We start from the raw sequence: 15,031 nt of genomic DNA, 5'->3' as shown, positions 1-15,031 counted from the left end.
GGGTTTATATAAGGTGTGTGATGCTTCAATCATGTTACTTTTGTGGTGCCAAATTGTGACTTTCTCTCACACTGTTCAACTAAAAGATGCATTCTGTTTGGTCTGAAAAAGTTGAACACTTCCTGGTCTACATACTGGATCAGATATTTGTTTGGATTGTTAAAAATGCACATCATTACATTGGCCAGGTTCTGGTAAAAAGTCCCACATAATAATGTCCAACTTCTTGCAACTTTTTCCTGGTTGCTAAAATCGTTTCCCATTACATGCACGCCTATGTCTAATATATCGGGAAATGGTCATTGGGTCACCAGCATGTTGGTCGACAGTCATTAGGTGGACACCATTAGGTCGACATGAGTCTAAGTCGACATGCAGGAAGGTCAACATTACTCTAGGTCGACAGGGTCATTAGGTCGATAGTCAAAAGGTCAACATGGGGTTTTTAGAAAAAAAATTGAGCCGACATGTGCCGACAGGCGGTATTTCATGCCCTACCATCCACTAGGGCACGGTGGGAGAATAAATAGTGTGCCGAGCGTAGCAAGGCACTGTGCCCGAAGCATGCGAGGGGATGCGATGCTACGTTTCAGTGTCCATGTCGACTGTGTCGACATTCGGAACTAAAAAAATGTCAAAAACCCCATATCGATATCTCCATTGCTGTTGACAACTCGACAATCTACCCGGGATGCGGTTAATTTCCCGGCGGTCGGGATCCCGGCAGTCGGAATCCCGACACTGGAATCCCGACCGCCGAAATCCCGAAACTTTCTCCCTCCGTGGGTGTCCATGACACCCATAGAGGGAGAATAAAATAGCGTGCCGAGCGTAGCGAGGCACCGGGCCCGCTGCGTGGCGAGCGCAGCGAGCCCGCAAGGGGGGGCGATCCATGTCCCCCCCTTGTCGGGATTTCGGCGGTCGGGATTCCAGTGTCGGGATTCCGACCGCCGGGATCCCGACCGCCGGGAAATCATATCGGATCCATCTACCCTACCCCACAAGCTCGCTGCTTAGGGGTCATCCTCGACTCTGACCTGTCCTTTGTTCCCCACATTCAATCTGTCTCCAAATCATGTTACTTGCATCTAAAAAACATATCCAATATGACCGTATCTCACACGAGACACTACAAAATCTCTTATCCATGCACTCATTATATCCCGCATTGATTATTGCAATAGTCTCCTAACTGGTCTTCCAAAGAACAGACTCTCACCACTACTATCCATTTTAAATGCTGCTGTTAGGCTGATCTTCCTTGCAAGACACATAGGGGGTTATTCTAGTCCATTCTTTCTGACAAAATCCTTCTTAGATTTGGGTGAGTTATTTTGTTTCTGTGCAGGGAAAATACTGACTGCATGATTTTACACTTCAATATAGATCTCACTTTGAAGAAAAACCCCACCCAAATCTAATTCTCTCTGCACAAGATCTATATTGAAGTGTAAAATCATGCTGTCAGTATTTTCCCTGCACAGAAACAAAATAACTCACCCAAATCTAATTCTCTCTGCACATGTTACATCTGCCCCCCTGCAGTGCACATGGTTTTGTCCATCTAAGAAGGATTTTGTCAGAAAGAATGAACTAGAATAAACCCCATAGGGTGAGATTTAATAGTATGAGAGATTTAGAAAGTGAGAGATTTGGTAAGAAATCTCCAGTTTTTTTAAAGCGGCAATCATTTACACTGCAAAATCAAATAGCCGACCAGCGGTAGATGTCAGAAAATGCAGTCCCCCTCTCGTGGCCTCAGGACAGGATACGTTGGGTGGTGTTCACTCGGCTTAAGTGCGCTTTCGGGCAGATGTGCCCTTCCTCAGAAGCGTAGTGGACACCATCGGACGGGGCCTTCTTATACCCCCCCAGCAGGCCAATCAGTAAAAGAAAATGGATATGTAAAAACATTGAAAGTCATCCATTGCATAGTATGACACTATCGAATGGCCAGTTGCACTATTGGTACTTGTTTCCTAGCACGGCGCCCACGATTTTAATCTTATGCCATCGTTTTGATTGTATCGCATGCGACCCGATGCGGTCAGACCCGATTTTTTAATTGTACAGGCACCCTGATGGGTGATTACAATGTAAAATGCACCCCCATTGTTAACGCTAACCCCAGTATGAATGCCAACCTGAAGCGTGGCGAGCGCAGCGAGGGGCGGCGGTACGTGTCCTCCGACCTTTTCATACCCCCACTATCCACGTCGGCGTGGAGTTGATTTTATATAGTGTGGCGAGCGCAGCAAGCCACCGAGCCCGAAGCATGGCGCGCGCAGCGGATTACTTCACATGTATTCCACGTCCGCTCACCACGCTTCGGGCTCGGTGGCTCGCCACATTATATAAAATCAACTCCACGCCGACGTGGATAGTGGGGGTATGAAAACGTTGGAGGACGCGTACTGCCGCCGCTCGCCACGCTTTGGGTTGGTGTTGATAGTGGGGGTGGCGTTAATAATGGGGGTGCATTTAACATAGTAATCACCCATCAGGGTGCCTGTACAATTAAAGATCGAAACGCATCGCATGCCAGCGACACGATATTAAAATTGTACAGTTTCGGCTCTTAGGACCCGAAAATCGAGTCCCATCGCATATCGCATACCTTAATTAGTGGTATGCGATGGGCGCCGTGCTAGGAAACAAGTACCCCACTATTTACATTGATGGCAACCATCGATGACAGAGACAATGATGTGGGCATCCCCAGTTCAAACCCCCCCCCCCCCCCCTCACCGGCAAGGGTTACCACCTAACCCTGTGATGTCATTTTTTGGTTGTTGAATATTTCCGCAGATGCACAGAATCATTCAGGAGGTGAGTTGTATGATGGAGGTTAGCGGCTGCTTGGCGGGGCCCCAGCAAGCGGCTGCCAACCTCCTAAATGATTCTCTGCATCTAATGGCATGTCCAAACTATGGCTCTCCAGCTGTTGTAAAACTACAAGTCATCATGCCTTGCCAGTTTTGCTATTATGGGGCGAGATGTATCAAATGGAAAATGCGGTAAAACCCCGGTTTTACTGCATTTTCCAATGTATCAAAAATTATACCGCACTGAAAGGTATCCCAAAGGTGGCGATAGCCTATAGAAGCCTATGGGCTTCTTTTCGCCGCCCGCCGTCGCAAACCCGCCGCCTCGCCGACCCCCCCTCTGGCTTACCTTCCTGAAGGGTCCTCCTAGACCCCGGAAGGTAAGCCCTGCCTCCCCCTAGTGAAGCAGCCGGACATCCTTCCGGCTGCAGGGGGGAGGAGGAAGCGCCGGGGACAGCATGGATAGCTGTCCCCGGCGTGAGGGGAGAGCGTGGCGGCAGGGAGGTGACGGAGACCCCCCGCACACCGGTGTACAGGTATCGCAGGGGGCCTCTGTCACCGCACCGTGATGCCAGCCGCATATGTTAGTACATATGCGGCAGCATCGCGGCGGGGGGGGCGGCGATGTATTTTAATACATCCCGCCCATGGACTTCTAAATATATGGCAAGGCATGCTGGGATGTGTAGTTCACAACAGCTGGAGGGAGTTTGGACATCCCTGTAAAATCAACATACAAAAAGTGACATCATTGAATTGCCCCTATTACCAGGAGGAATGAGCGGGCTGCTGCATGCGATTGACAGGACACCTTTCTCAGCAGGCGGGCCCCGGCGAATGTCGGGGGGCGGGCACTGCAAAATGAGAATGCAGGGATCACGCAGCGAACGCAGATTACCTGAGAACTAGCAAACGCTGCGCCCTGTGTCCCAGAGATGCATATTTATCCGCCCGATTTATTTAATCTGCGATACAAAACATGATTTAGGTACGACCCAGATGGGACTCGAACCCACAATCCCCAGCTCCGGAGGCTGATGCCTTATCCATTAGGCCACTGGGTCACCGCATGTCTGCCAGCCTCACACACGTTTCTTACGTCTGATGGAATCGATGTGTAGATGGGAAACCACACCCCCATCTGGGACGTCGCAGGCAGCCACTCAGCATGGAGACTCCGGCGTGCAAGCGGCTAGGAGCGGCAGCAGCACAGCAGCGCTGTGACACATGACCACTGGCGCCCGCAGTTAGCCGCTGTGTGTTCACCACTGCCATGCATGTGCTGTGGCCCATTATCAATCCCGTCAGTTACGGTTATACCAGCAGCTCGATCATATAATAAAATATGTATGTGTATATACGGCGCATGTGTTACACTGTATTATGCATAGTGGGGATGAGGCCGCGCGGCGTCACACAGTACAGTGTAGGGGCGCCCTGGGCCGGGCAGCTTAGTGATGGCACCTATATGCCCAGCAGCCGCACCTGCCACACCGAGATCCCTTTACCGTGCTATACGGGGCCACTGAGTGCAGGGACACAGTGACGCGGACCGCGGTCCTCGGCCCTCGGCAAGCATATATACGCTACACACACACGAGGCAGTGACGCAATCCGGCTTCCCGGCTGTCAGTCATATGACGAAGCGGGCGGCACCGGTGTTACAGCAGCGACGGTAACCTCGCGGGACTAGAGCCGGCTTCTTTCAAACGCACCAATGAGGTCTCTGCTATTTCTCGAACTGGCCAATCAGGGCGTATCTCGCTTGGACATTTAAACCCAGCTGCCACACGCACGCCGTTGCATTCTGTATTCGGGATCGGAGTGAAGAGGTGAGCAAAGGGGACTGGGGGTCCTGCCGTCGATTATCGGGACAGGGGTGATGCGGGGCAGCTTGGTCATGGCTCTAACTGCTGTTATCGGGGTGGGGAAGCCTGCCCTGCCTGTCCTGGAGCGCGGCGGGGGGTACTATCGGCGTTATTACCGTGCTGCGGTCTGTTCCTGTCCAGCCCTGTCAGGGAGGGGAGTGCCGGCGGAGACTCATGGGAGCCATTCTTAAGTTTCGCGCGTGGTAGTGAGTTGGGGGGGGGAGGTCAGTAGTTTTGGCACCATAGGAACACCGGGCTCCTGATCCCAGGGCTACGCCCGGCTGGCTGCCGTGCGCCATCCTGCGGTCGGGGACGTGAAGATCGTCCCCGGGTAGCTGCTGGCGGACTGTGCTGACAGATCTGCCACTTATCCCCTGACCTGTTGACGGCAGCGGTGAGCTGCTGTGTCTGGATGTAAGGGATTGTGACCATCGATGGGTAGGCTGCCTTGCTGAGCTGTCAGTCATTAGTCCAGCTCACGCACAGGCACTACCGCACATTGGGGTAGATGTATTAAGCCTTAACAAGAGAGCAATGCAATGCCGTTTATCTCTTTATCACCCTAGCATTTCTCTTAAGGCTTGATACATCTGCCCCATTAGGCTATAAGTTCTGACCGTAGCTGGGGTCAGCGTGGGCTACGTATCTAATGTGCATGATCAAGCCTCCAGCAGTAGGAACCAACAATGGTTTACCACTGCACAACCCAATACCTGTCCTAATGTTTTTCTGATCAATGGCTGGCAATCCCTGGCTGACAACATTTTGTTGTACCGATGTGGGGATGGATGTCTGAAGCAGCTGGTTAGGTGCTGTGGTAGTTGCTGCCTAACAGCCTACTTACTCCCACAAGTTACATGAAACTTGTTTGGCCAGAACACCACGGAAAAGCCTTTTGCATCCTAGTGAAGTCAGTAGGATGAATAGATGAGACAAGAGAAGTGTGGCTAGTGACATGGCTTTGTGTCAGTTAGCCCAGCGCTCCTGCGCAATGTTTATTTGGCAGTGGGGCCTATTTAGGCGACACTCTGCCCCCTGAAGCATAAAGCAGTGTCTCACTGAAGGGTTCTACCAGACGGCGAACTTGAAAAGTAGGAAAGAATGCCCAAATAGAAGCCCATTGGCTGCTCTTAGCATTGTGCACTGAGGGTGGTACAACTAACTGGATACTGCCCAGTGTTCCCTGCTGTGTCTGGTACATGTGCCAAAACTCCCACGTCATTAACTCAGAAGTCATTGTGTTGCAAATGATAGCTTTGAATGGGGGAGCCATCCTTCAAATTTTTTAATTATACAGTGTTAATTATATGTCTGCCTGATAAGTGGCAGGATGTATCCCATCCTAAACGCAGTGCATACTACATCCTCCCTGTGCTCACTTGTACAATTAACTGGTTCCTACTGTATTTCCATTACTAGAGTGCATACCAATGGCCATTCCTGGGTTGTTGGATGTGGGGCCAGACATTAGAAGCCAATTTCTAGCAACTGTTGATCCTCTTGATGTCAATACACTGTGCATCAAATTGCAGATATGCTTGCCAGCCTTCAGATGCTGCTTTTGTGCAGCTGCAGACATGCAAGTGGTAACAGCTCAGCTAATGTTAACATGTACAAAGCTCAATGTTTGTACTGTCAATGGTTAAGTTCGATGTTTGAAGCCTGGCAACCGTTCAGTGCTGGGCTTTTGAGCAGTAATGTGTCCCTTCTGTGGCCAGTGAGCAATAAAGGATGTATAAGCAAAGCATTGTACTGAAGGCTTCTTGGTTAAGTCGTGTATTTAAGCTGATCAATGTTTGAAGAGGGGCTTGCCAGGAAAGGTGAGGAAAGTTTGTTTTATTTAAGCGCTCATCTGGTATTCTCTTCCTGCAGATTTTATTTGCTGCTTTCCCTGATTTAATACTATAACATGTCTAACAATGAGAATGCTGCTGCCCGGCTCAACCGCTTCAAGAATAAGGGCAAGGATTCCATGGTGAGTAATGTAATAGGCTCTTCTCTGGAGGGTGATTACCCCTATGCCAATGCAAAGCCTGACCCTTGTTGCCTCCTGTAGGAGATGAGAAGGAGGAGGGTGGAGGTGAATGTGGAGCTCCGTAAGGCTAAGAAGGATGACCAGCTGTTAAAGAGGAGAAATGTCAGTTCCTTTCCAGATGAGCCAACGTCCCCTTTACAGGAAAAGAACCAGAATGGACAGGTATGGCCATGTGTATTGTATATTAAGGTTTCATTGTGTAGTATGGAAGAGCTAAACCTATTCTATAGGGATGGCGCCCTGTAAGTTGGCAGAAGCATTGATTCGAGTTTCTCATGGTCTGTTTAATTTCAGACCTCTACCCAGTGGAGTGTGGATGAAATTGTCCGTGGAGTGGCTAGTACTAACATTGAAACACAGCTGCAAGCCACTCAAGCTGCACGGTAAGTGGCCCTGATGATTCATGATGCTGGGCTTATCCCCGTTTTGTCAGGTCTTGAAGCTTCATATTAACAGGTGGTATTTAAGATTGATACAGATGTTTAGCTTTTCTAAATGGCGTGTTTCTCTGATGTCAACTCAATATGTTCCTCCCTTATAGGGAGTTCTGTTATACAGCGGTGGTGTGAGGAAAGAGCTTTTGTAGTGAGACCCTTCTCCAGCAGCACAATATACCCTGTTTTTTTCAGTCTACTGCACATGTGCTTTCTGTAAACGTACCTGCTCTTTGCTTCCAGGGATGTCTACTGTGCATGCGCACATCAGTATATGGTCGTTAGGCCGACACTCCAGGTTGATAGGCATGTGTTAACCCAATGTATAAGGTCAACATGGGTTTTTCACTTTTGAGTCAATGTGCTGACAGGCAGTATTTCATGCCCTACCATCCACTAGGGAGTGGAGGGAGAATACAATAGTGTAGCGAGGCACTGTGCCAGAAGCGGTACACTTTTTCAGTGTCCATGTTGACTTTGTCAACATTTTGGACCAAGTGAAAACCCCAAGTTCCTTGACCTTTTTATGTGTCAACCTGAGACCTGTCAACCCAATGGCAGGTATTCAATGCGGCCGGCGAGGGATTAAACAGCGAGGATTGCAGAAAACCAGCGATCCTTGCTGTTTAACCTGCTCGCCCTATTCAACGTTCTGGGGAAATCCTTGCCGTCACAGGACAGCGAGAATTCCCCAAAACAGCGAAACCCACGGCTAATGCAGAAAACTCACTGGTTTTAGCCGCGAGTCTTGCTGCTCCTAGAGCAGCGTACGCTAATTCCCCCTCGCTCAAAAAATGGACTGAGGGGGGAATTGGCGTATGAGTGGGGGTGCGTTGAATACTGACAGGGTGAGTGGTGACAGCGAGCAGGAAGCCCTGCTCGCTGTCGCTGCTCGCCCACGGAATCTAATACCTGCCAATGTGTGTCTACCTTAATTTGGTTGACCCATACCTGCTCAAATCACCAGGAAAGTGGCTGCGGTACTTGTTTCCTAGCACGGCGCCCACGATATTAAGTCGTACGACATCGCATGCCATATGCCCGCATGCCATGCAATTTTAAATTGTATAAGCCCCTATACGATTTTTTAATTTTATAAGCACCTTAATGGGTGCTTACAATGTTAAATGCACCCCCACTATCAACACTAACCCGAAGCGCGGCGAGCGCAGTGGTACGCGTCCTCCGACCTTTCCATACCCCCACTATCCACGTTGGCGTGGAGTTGATTTTATATAGTGTGGCGAGCCCGAAGCGCGGCAAGCGGACGTTTATTACTTTACATGTATTCCGTGGGGCTCGCTGCGCTCGCCACACTATATAAAATCAACGCCGACGTGGATAGTGGGGGTATGAAAAGGTCGGAGGACGCGTGCCGCCGCTCGCCACGCTTCGGGTTGGTGTTGATAGTGGGGGTGCTTTTGACATACTAAGTACCCATTGCGGTGCTTATACATTTAACATTGAAAACACCCATTAGGGTGCTTATACTATTTTAAATCGTATACCATTATATATGGCATACAATGGGATGGTATACAATTTAAAATTGTATAACATCGGCTGCCATCGCGTAGCATCGCATACAATCGTATGCCTTATGGTCTGCGATACAATGGGCGCTGTGCTAGGAAACAAGTACCGCGGCTGCTGTGCCACTTTCACAGTGGATCCTCTTTTGCGCCAGGTGATGTGCACCGTGCACACCACAACGATCATGGCTGCTTATTGCCATTGCCCCATCTTTGTTCTATCACCATAGGTAGTTGACCCACTGGACAGTAGTCTTATTAAATTCTGTCTTTTGGTAACGTTACATGGCTAGTATTGGTTCATGATAAAAACTGTCTTTTGGTAATGTTACATGGCTAGTATTAGTTCATGATAAAAACTGTATCTTCCCTGTCAAGATGCTTTTACAAGACCTGATTAACCCAGTCAGAAATCCTTGGTGTGGTACATTTCACTGTAGGTCACTAGCTGAGTTTTGCATAAGGAATCATACATTGAATGACTGTAATAAATGACTTGCCTTAACTTCCTATTCCTTGCACACAGGAAGCTTCTTTCGCGAGAACGTGAGCCTCCCATTGACCGAATCATCCAAGTTGGCCTGATTCCTAAGCTGGTGTGTTTTCTGAGCTGTACAGACTGCAGCCCCATCCAGTTTGAGGCCTCATGGGCTTTAACTAATATTGCATCTGGCAACTCTGATCAAACCAGAGCAGTAGTGGAAGGTGGTGCAGTTCCTGCTTTCATATCTCTGCTGGCTTCTCCCCATCCTCACATCAGTGAGCAGGCAGTCTGGGCCCTGGGAAACATCGCAGGTAACAGATCAGTTATTTCACTGGTTTCCAACCACTAGTTGCAATTGTATCTGTTAAATCAAATTGCACGTATTAGAATTAATGAGAAAAGCTTGTAGTAATGTCTGCATGTTGAAGGTGTATAGGGCTTGTAGCTTTTGTTTAGACTAGAATGAAAAGAGCATGCTCAGAGGGGCCCTTCAGAGCAAGATCTTAGTCTAGTTTGTACACAGTCTAGTTAATGATGCGTGCTTCTGCACAGCTTTACCACCCCAATCTATTGAATAAGCAGGTAGACTTAAGCTACATAATGTCCCACATTCAGCATTTCATGGTGACTTCACTGATCTAATTTATATTAATCACTGTACACACAATGTTTGACCAGTGGCACCGCCGGTATCTGACTTTAGTCTAGTGTGTGGAACTTTACTTGCAGTCTGGCAGACCTAGGTGGCCTAGGACATGGTTGTTTTTTTTTTGTTTTTTAAAGAATTTAGAGGTTATTTCCAAGCACATAGCAGTCCAGGTTTTTAAAGGATATCCATGGCTGAGCACAGATAGTATTTCAGTTATTTTAATTGTCACTTTGCTCAAAACAGAACTGTTGGGAATAGGGATGGCCATCTGTGTAGTCACCATCGATGGCAATACTGCAACCAGCCATCGATAGCCCTAAACTGTGATAACTTATCAATAGTTTTAGCTATTGATGGTCATTATCTTTTACTGAGTGGGCCAATCAGAACATGGGGTGGGCCTATGCTCCGTGTCCTGGCACATCTGGTTCTCCCACATCGATGGCAAAAGTATTCAACATCAGCCATAAACTATTGATTTCAAATCGTCGATAGGCAGTTATGGAAACACATTTTAGCAGCAAGTTCTAGACTAGTAATACATGTAACTGGGCAAGAATTTATTTGACTTTCGACTTTATAAGAATTTAACGAAATGTCTCAGGATTACTTCCATAGACTAGCATAATGGATTAATGTGTTTTTTATTTATTATATCTATCTATCTATCCTAATGACCCTTGCTAACATCCAGCATTTCTTTAGGTGATGGATCGGCATATAGAGATCTGGTTATTAAACATGGTGCTATAGAACCATTATTGGCTCTTCTGGCTGTTCCTGAACTTTCTTCACTTCCTGTGAGTAGATCTTCAACTATGTACTAAGTCAGCCTGGCCTTAGGTGGCTGTAATTCAAGACTATGTCTTGTATATCAACAAATTATTATCTGACTCTTGCATTATTTTATCATTTCAGACTGGGTATCTGCGTAATGTCACATGGACCTTGTCTAACCTTTGTCGTAACAAGAACCCGGCCCCCCCAACAGATGCAGTGAAGCAGATCCTTCCCACACTGGTCAAGCTGCTTCACCATGATGACCGGGAGGTTCTAGCAGACACTTGCTGGGCAGTATCTTACCTGACTGATGGCCCTAATGAGCGTATTGACATGGTTGTGCAAACAGGGCTGGTTCCCAGGATTGTACAGCTGCTTGGGTGTAAAGAGCTGACCATAGTGGTAGGTATAAGTAAAAGCTAGACTATTTTACTAGAATTGTGACTGTATGCATGCTTTCCTGTAGCATAGTGGGGTACAATGGAGAATGGTCACAAAGCCGGAGTAATGACCTACGTGGGGGAAGCTGCAGCCAGGAGACTCGGGATCTAGTCTATTAATCTTTAATCTTTGCCAAGTTTGGCTTCAGTTAATAGTTGTAGGTGAGGTCTGTTTAGGTTGGAGGTGATCCCTCCCAAATGTGCTGGTACCTGGACATGAACTATTCTTGCAGCTTGGACAATGTTAAAAGGGTATGCTAGTCCATACACTTAACGTATTTTTTGCTCTGTAACACGCACCTGAACATAAGATGCACCTAGGTTCAGAGGAGGAAAACAGAAAAATATATTATATTCTGAACTCTTGTGATTCTGTTAGGAGACCTGCAAAACATGCACTGTTGGTAGCTCTCGAGGACTAGGGTTGGCTACCCCAGCTTTATGGTATACTATGCGATGGGCGCCGTAATAATACACAAGTACCAAATCTGATCACTTGTCAGAGGGGCATTGTCACAGGTCAAAACATGTAGTTTGTCTGCAGACTTCCTGTTTTTGTTCAACTAAAACTTATCAATGAAAGCATATTTAAAAGTGAGTAAAGATACATTTATTAATGTATAACCTCTCCAGAACTACCCTCCATCTTGATTGCACAAGAAAGTGCCAAATGGGTAAAGTGGTAGGAGTATGGTTGTAGTAATGGACCCATTGCGGGTCTGGCATATTTCATCCAGTGAATAGAGCACACAGCTGCTTTTTACTTGCAGGGCATGACTAGTTGCATCGTACCTATAATATAATTTATATTGATAAATGGCACTGAAATGTAAACTCTTATCGAACCAGTTAAAAATGGTAGTCTGGACCATAAGTGGTAGACTGTTTTCTGTATACTTTGTGCTTTAGAGTTGATTTGGCATTACATGGAAATCTACTTGTGTAACATGCTGCAATGGCTATCCAGAGCCTCCTAACTTGTACTGTAGTTTCTTTCACTGCAATATGAAACCTTAGCTCTTCCACAAGATAAAAAAAATAGGAATTGCTTCATATGACCATAGAAGGCCGGTATTTCATTCTAAAGCCACTTTTTATATGACCCTTGTATCTTTTCTGCAGACCCCTTGCCTTAGAACCATAGGAAACATTGTGACTGGCACAGATGAGCAGACCCAGGCGGTCCTTGAAGCTGGAGCTTTGTCTGTGTTTTCTGAGCTCCTCACTTACCCCAAAAACAATATTCAAAAAGAAGCTGCTTGGACTCTGTCTAACATAACAGCTGGACGTCAGGATCAGATCCAGGAAGTGGTTAACCATGGGCTTCTGCCTTACCTCATAGACATTCTGAGAAAGGTAGGTTGGGGGGGGGAGGTGCTAATCCTACACATTCTATTATGACTTTATAAAAAAGTTGGAGTTAAAGCTTTTAATCGATTGATATTTATGCTCCCATATTATGTATTGATCTAAAGTTTTCACCATTCCTTTCAAGTCTAGATGCTTGTTTCACTGTACCTTATATGATCAGATGTAATAAGACTCATCCCACATCTACTCCTGCTATTTATAGGGTGATTACAAGACCCAAAAGGAAGCTGTGTGGGCCATCACAAATTACACCAGCGGTGGTACAATTGACCAGATAATTTACCTTGTTCAGTCAGGATTAATCGAGCCTCTGTGTAACCTACTCTCTGCTAAGGACAGTAAGACTGTGCTAGTTATCCTGGATGCCTTCACAAATATCTTCACAGTAAGTTAATTGACAAAGGGCTTGGTGGAAATACTGTGCCCTTGCATGTAACTTCCAAAAAAGGTGGTGTACCTCTAAATTCTGACTTGTTTAATAACCCTGCAGGCTGCTGAGAAACTCTGTGAAACGGAGAAACTCTGCCTTATGGTGGAAGAGTGTGGTGGACTTGACCGCATAGAGGCTCTGCAATCTCATGAGAATGAGCAGGTCTACAAGGCATCATCTGCTCTTATTGAGAAATACTTCTCACTGGATGTAAGTAATAAAATCGAATGCAAAATATCGAATTATAATTTGGCTGCAGCTAGAAACTTTAAGCTAAAATATTATTTAGCCATCTGATACACTTTGGACACTGGACTCTTGGTCAGTTCATTTGGCATAAGTACCAGGACCTTGTCAAAGGGAGCAAGTTCTAGTGTTGGCCATCAGTCCCTATAGCCTGGATTAGCAGTTCTGCTAGCAAAATGCATGCGACAGATCAGAACTTGAGCCAGTTGCTGGTGTCTGTAGAATAATGTCATGTAGCTTGACCCAAGGTGTTCGGTGTCAGGATTTGTCTCAAACTTACTCATGCAGACTTAATAATGCTAATGTGTTCTTTTGTAGGAAGAGGAGGAGTCTCTTGCTCCAGATTCCACATCGGAGAATTACACCTTCCAACTACCCAGTGGCACTCACACTACTTTTGATTTCTAAGCACTATCTTTTTCTTTCTCTTATATTTGTGTGTCTTCTGTTTTCTGTGACTTGGCACTTTCTGTCTGGTTCTGTACATACTGTGAATCTTATGTAAACTCTGTAAATATTTTTACTTCACACTGGTCTGTGCTTATGGTATTTCTAGTTGACTCCTTAGTTTTACACAAATTACCACTTTAATGGTATTAAATGCCTGTAATGGCTGCTTGCTGGCTATCATGGCCCCCTTGTTTTGACTTCTTATGGATTATTATAGGAAGTGGTGAAGCCCCCAAACTGCTATAAAAATAAACGTGAATTGAAATGTGATGAATTGATCCCTCTGCCTGAATTATTACTGACAATCCTAGTTGGATGCAGTCTTTTTACTTTAGTGTTGCTTAAGGTCCTGGACTTAGCTTCCCTAGTGTAACTTGGGCTCTAAAGTTTAATGTGACTTGTACAGACTGCAATTTAATGAAACTTCTAATAAACCATTTTGTACCAAAAAAACGTTGTGGGGTCATTGTTACTATACTAAATTTGTATGTAAGAACATGTTTAATATGCTTGTCAATTGATAGCCATGGGGCTAATTTTTAATGATGGATCAACTGCATGTAAGTATATGTGTAACATGTATGTATCAAAGATTCCTTGAAGGGAAAGGACTGACACAGGTATAATACAGCAGTTCGTGCACAGGTTCTCCTCCCAGGTCTATAAGGAGGGGGAAATAAAGCACAAACTTACCCAGGCCAAAATAAGGCAAGCAAAAAAGTACTTTGGATCTTTTAGTCCTTGATGTGACTGCACCATAATTCTTCTGTAGTCTCAACATAACCCAACATTTTCCCCCAAAAAATTAAGCATAAGTGTACTCTGTATTTTAATACATATTGTATGTAAAGTTTTAGCAATTATCTTAACAAAATGTGTTGTGTTACGCAATACAATTTTCAATATTTTTTTTATGTCCCATTAGTAGTACAGTACTCACAACTACCCCCTGTCCTCAACAGCTTACCTTTTTTAATCTTCCTGCCTTAGTAAGTTACACTCCCCAGACATATAACAATGCAGCAGTCCATTGTAGAGCATCACCAAGCCAGGGAGTCTCCCTAGCTCTTGTCCCCTGTGGGACCCATGGACACTGGCAAGGAAACATCAGGGTTGTAGGCGGATCCAGGGGGTCTAAGGCACCAATCAGCAAAGCTTGTTGAAGATTTCCCAGGATGCCTTGAAGTCTCACCTGCAACCCCGACTCCAGGCTCACAGAGCTCCGTTTTTGTTTGGTGCCGTCAGTCACTGACAGGGGTGTGCGTTACCACATCACTCCTGTGGCGCCGACATTCCACCCACGACTATAGTCAAGCGGTCGAGACACACAGCGACCAGCACCGCCGGACATCTCCCCCCAGGCAGCGTGGCGGATACCAGGAGCAGGTAAAGCTCCCTTAGGTAGCGCAAATGGCTGCCTTGCTGTGGGAGACAGCCGCAACAGCTGGCGTGGACACTGGCTCCAGACAGGGACTTCACTAGACCAT

General features: G+C 46.4%; 1 protein-coding gene and 1 non-coding gene across 2 annotated transcripts; one reads left to right on the top strand and one right to left on the bottom strand.

Annotated features, from left to right (window-relative positions):
- Positions 1-3,816: 3,816 nt before the first annotated feature.
- TRNAR-CCG (transfer RNA arginine (anticodon CCG)) lies at positions 3,817-3,889 on the bottom strand. The gene has a single exon. It is a non-coding gene; the product is annotated as a tRNA-Arg (tRNA).
- Positions 3,890-4,498: 609 nt separating this feature from the next.
- On the top strand, positions 4,499-13,997 carry KPNA2 (karyopherin subunit alpha 2). The gene is made up of 11 exons (XM_083148179.1): positions 4,499-4,657; positions 6,566-6,668; positions 6,750-6,890; positions 7,023-7,111; positions 9,221-9,489; positions 10,533-10,627; positions 10,746-11,009; positions 12,170-12,403; positions 12,621-12,803; positions 12,909-13,058; positions 13,413-13,997. Exons 2-11 carry the CDS (start codon positions 6,603-6,605, stop codon positions 13,500-13,502), a joined length of 1,581 nt encoding a protein of 526 aa, XP_083004305.1. The 5' UTR covers positions 4,499-4,657; positions 6,566-6,602; the 3' UTR covers positions 13,503-13,997.
- Positions 13,998-15,031: the final 1,034 nt, after the last annotated feature.

Source organism: Crinia signifera, chromosome 6 (genome assembly GCF_055691185.1).
Source record: "Crinia signifera chromosome 6, ASM5569118v1, whole genome shotgun sequence".
NCBI classification, from domain to species: domain Eukaryota; kingdom Metazoa; phylum Chordata; class Amphibia; order Anura; family Myobatrachidae; genus Crinia; species Crinia signifera.
Note: the sequence above shows the minus strand (reverse complement) of the source record. Positions and strands in the feature narration are given on the sequence as shown.

What these genes read in the sequence shown, in the direction of transcription:
- KPNA2 (XM_083148179.1), top strand. Translation starts at nt 6,603, where the DNA reads ATGTCTAACAATGAGAATGCTGCTGCCCGGCTCAACCGCTTCAAGAAT. An exon ending in AAAAGAACCAGAATGGACAG is followed by an intron (nt 6,891 to 7,022) that starts GTATGGCCATGT and finishes GTTTAATTTCAG; the next exon opens with ACCTCTACCCAGTGGAGTGT. An exon ending in GGCCCTGGGAAACATCGCAG is followed by an intron (nt 9,490 to 10,532) that starts GTAACAGATCAG and finishes GCATTTCTTTAG; the next exon opens with GTGATGGATCGGCATATAGA.